Below are 2,918 nucleotides of genomic sequence, written 5' to 3' on the forward strand. Positions count from 1 at the left end.
CTCTCTGTGTGTGTGTGTGTGTGTCTATCTCTCTCGTTTTTCAGGATCTCTTCTTCTGGGACGACGGAAAGCTGCCGGATTACAACTTCGGGACGTGTTGAAACCTCGGAAGGGTCATTTACGTCGATTCTTGACAGGCGGATAGGTATGGTGAAATTCTCGCGGCTAGGAGGTTGAAACCAGCTGCGGAAATTGTCATTGCACCGAGTCACTACACCAACTCTCCTTCATCTACTTCGACTGCGCCGAAATTGTTGGTAGTAATATGATTGCTAGCCTGTCTCTTCATAGTGTTCGCGAGTGTGATTGTATAGCACAATTTTTTGTTGGGTAGCACATTCCCCTAAGAAATTGTCGCTTGTTGGTATGGAGTTGGTTGTTATCCAACTTATTGTTATGTTACATGTGAAGTTTCTGTGGTAATTGGCTTGTTGCTAGTTTGTGTGGATTATATGTGGTGTATAAATTGTGTTGGCTGGCTATATGGCCGTAAAAAATATATGTGTTTTCAGTTGCAGGGCTGTACAGAAATTAAATTATTAAAAATACTTGTGGGAGCTTTTGTAGAGTGCTGAACTCAGCAAAGTCTCCTTTAGGGCATGGCTAATGCATAGCCTCATGGTGATATCCCGTGTGTCATGTAGGATCGAATATCAGGGAAAGTAGATTCGGATAGGGAAGCGGAATCATCCGCAAGAAGTGGGTGCTTGGGGAGAAAAAAGTGTGGTCCGGTATAAAAAGCTAAAAAAGTTGAAGTGGAGAATAGAGATGCATATGTATTAAAGTTTCTATTTTGTATTTCTGGATAAGGCCACTAGTAGTAGCTTGCGTTAGGGGAGAAAAAATCACCAACTCCAACAAGTGATTTGCTGAGCTTCTAGTAAGGAACGCAGCAAAAAAGTAATCTCACTAAAAAATATATATAAATACAGTTGTTTGCCCAGCATCGCCGCAGTGGCAAATCAGGCCAAGTGGTGGAACCTGTGAATAGCATTACAGTTTGAAAGTTAGTCATCACTTTGTTAGCTAGCCTAGGTGCTATTTTAGTTACTTCATTCACTTCCATGACACATAACAATTCAAGGTAACTGGAATAGCAATTATTTCATTTGATAAAGAAACATTATATTGTGGAAAAACAATAGGAAATTGATCCTATTATGTTACATTTCTTGAATACCCAACAGAGATGTGTATCATTGCATTATAAGATTAAGAAAAAGGAAGCACATGATATTTAGTTCCTTGCAAAATCTAGTTTATATGAGGTTAGAGGGTGTGGGGCACCAAATGGTATTTAGTTCCTTATTGTCCTGCCTCTCAATCAAGGAATCTTGGCTTTTACTTTTGAAAGAAGGCAAAAGTAAAAGCAGGAAGAGTTATTCTTTACACAAGGATAGCTAATAAAGAGAGTGCCACTGCAAAAAGCAAAAGGCCAGCAAAGCAGTGTATAAAAGCTGAAAAGTAATTGCTTGAACGGAATTACTCCACGAACGTTTGATTGGTCGATGTGCTAATCAGTTAAGCGAGCCACACAACAAATTTTTTCTTATCTAACTTGATTAGCGGCCGCCAAAACTATCTATATTTCTTATTTGAGGAAAGGGCATGTCCTTAGTCTCTGCATCGAGCTATGTACACGATTATCTTTATTAAAAACTACTAAAACTTATTCAACATTAAACATATACTCTCTCCGTAAACTAATATAAAAGCGTTTAGAATACTAAAGTAGTGATCTAAACGCTCTTATATTAGTTTAAAGAGGAAGTACTTACTGTATAAAGCAAAAGGCATCACTGACTACAACGCATGCACCTAGCTATTGTTAGACGACTGCCAACCCATGTTAGCTGATACCTGATAAATACCTGAGCTACCGCGTCTACAAAAGAAGCTAACTATCTCGCTTGCATTGCATCCTCATGCTTGTCAAACATCTAACCAGCTAGATCGACATACCAGATGGATCAGGTAACTCTTGAGATTGGATCATTAATGCGCACGCGTGCATGCCATAGCGGCTCCACTAATAATTCTAGCTCAATCGGTCTCTGGAAATGCAGGGTTCATCGTCTGGGACTGGCGATGAAGCCAGCTCCAAGCTACAACTGAAAGCCTACATCGAGCAGCAGGAAGGGCACACTGCACATTGCATCCCTGTGATGGTAAGCATCACGGCGCCGTCGGGGAAGCTGCACTCACCGGTGGACCTCGTCGTCGTGCTCAACGTCCAGGATAAACAGATGAAGCGGCAGAAACTTCTTGTGGATGCCGTGAAGGTGGTCATCGACAAGCTTGATGGCGAGGCCGACAGCCGCCTCGCTATCGTCTGCGACCGGTCTACCGTTTTGCCGATGACCACGGGAAACAGGGTCAAATTGGCCCCCGAGGCGGTAACTGTGCACTACAAGAAACTGGGATACACTTCCACATCAATGGTACGAGCTTTGGCAACGGCGGAAAAGGTAAATACGCGCATATATCCTAGTATATATCAATTTTGTTGAGTTTTAAACTCCATCGTACCGCATGTCTGGATCTATACATATATGTGTGTGTGTGTCCTGGGTGATCCTTATTTTCGGAAATAATAATATCTATATATGCACGCGTGTTTACATATTTGAATCGTTAGTGGTCGAATACACTTTGAACAAGTGGGCCTGTCCTTCGTGGAAGCTTTAAATCACTCATTCGGTTCGCTAAAAAAATCACTGAGTCGGTCTACGTCAAGATGCATCGGGCAGTTAAGACTACTCATAGTGGGAAAAAACTTAACGTGTATATATTACTAGTCTATATTACTACCTCTATAGCATATGAATGCTATCATACAACACCTAATTTATTAAGTTATAGACTCATTTTGTCTTGACATGTGTGATGTTACTCATAATAAGAGTAACTAGCTACGT

At 41.1% G+C, this 2,918-nt stretch overlaps 2 protein-coding genes across 2 annotated transcripts in view; one reads left to right on the forward strand and one right to left on the reverse strand.

The window, feature by feature from the left end:
• The window catches only part of LOC119361495, a 7,878-nt gene extending 6,931 nt beyond the window's left edge, over positions 1-947 (reverse strand). Inside the window, exon 1 of the mRNA XM_037626673.1 lies at positions 854-947. Coding sequence (XP_037482570.1) covers positions 854-947 — 94 coding nt within the window. The remainder of the gene's footprint in view (positions 1-853) is intronic.
• A 924-nt stretch (positions 948-1,871) lies between these two features.
• On the forward strand, positions 1,872-2,510 carry LOC119361496. The gene is made up of 2 exons (XM_037626674.1): positions 1,872-1,974; positions 2,067-2,510. The coding sequence occupies exons 1-2, from the start codon at positions 1,966-1,968 to the stop codon at positions 2,508-2,510; spliced, it is 453 nt and encodes a 150-aa protein (XP_037482571.1). The 5' UTR covers positions 1,872-1,965.
• The last annotated feature ends 408 nt before the right edge of the window (positions 2,511-2,918 follow it).

This window comes from Triticum dicoccoides, chromosome 2B, assembly GCF_002162155.2.
Source record: "Triticum dicoccoides isolate Atlit2015 ecotype Zavitan chromosome 2B, WEW_v2.0, whole genome shotgun sequence".
Taxonomy (NCBI): Eukaryota; Viridiplantae; Streptophyta; class Magnoliopsida; order Poales; family Poaceae; genus Triticum; species Triticum dicoccoides.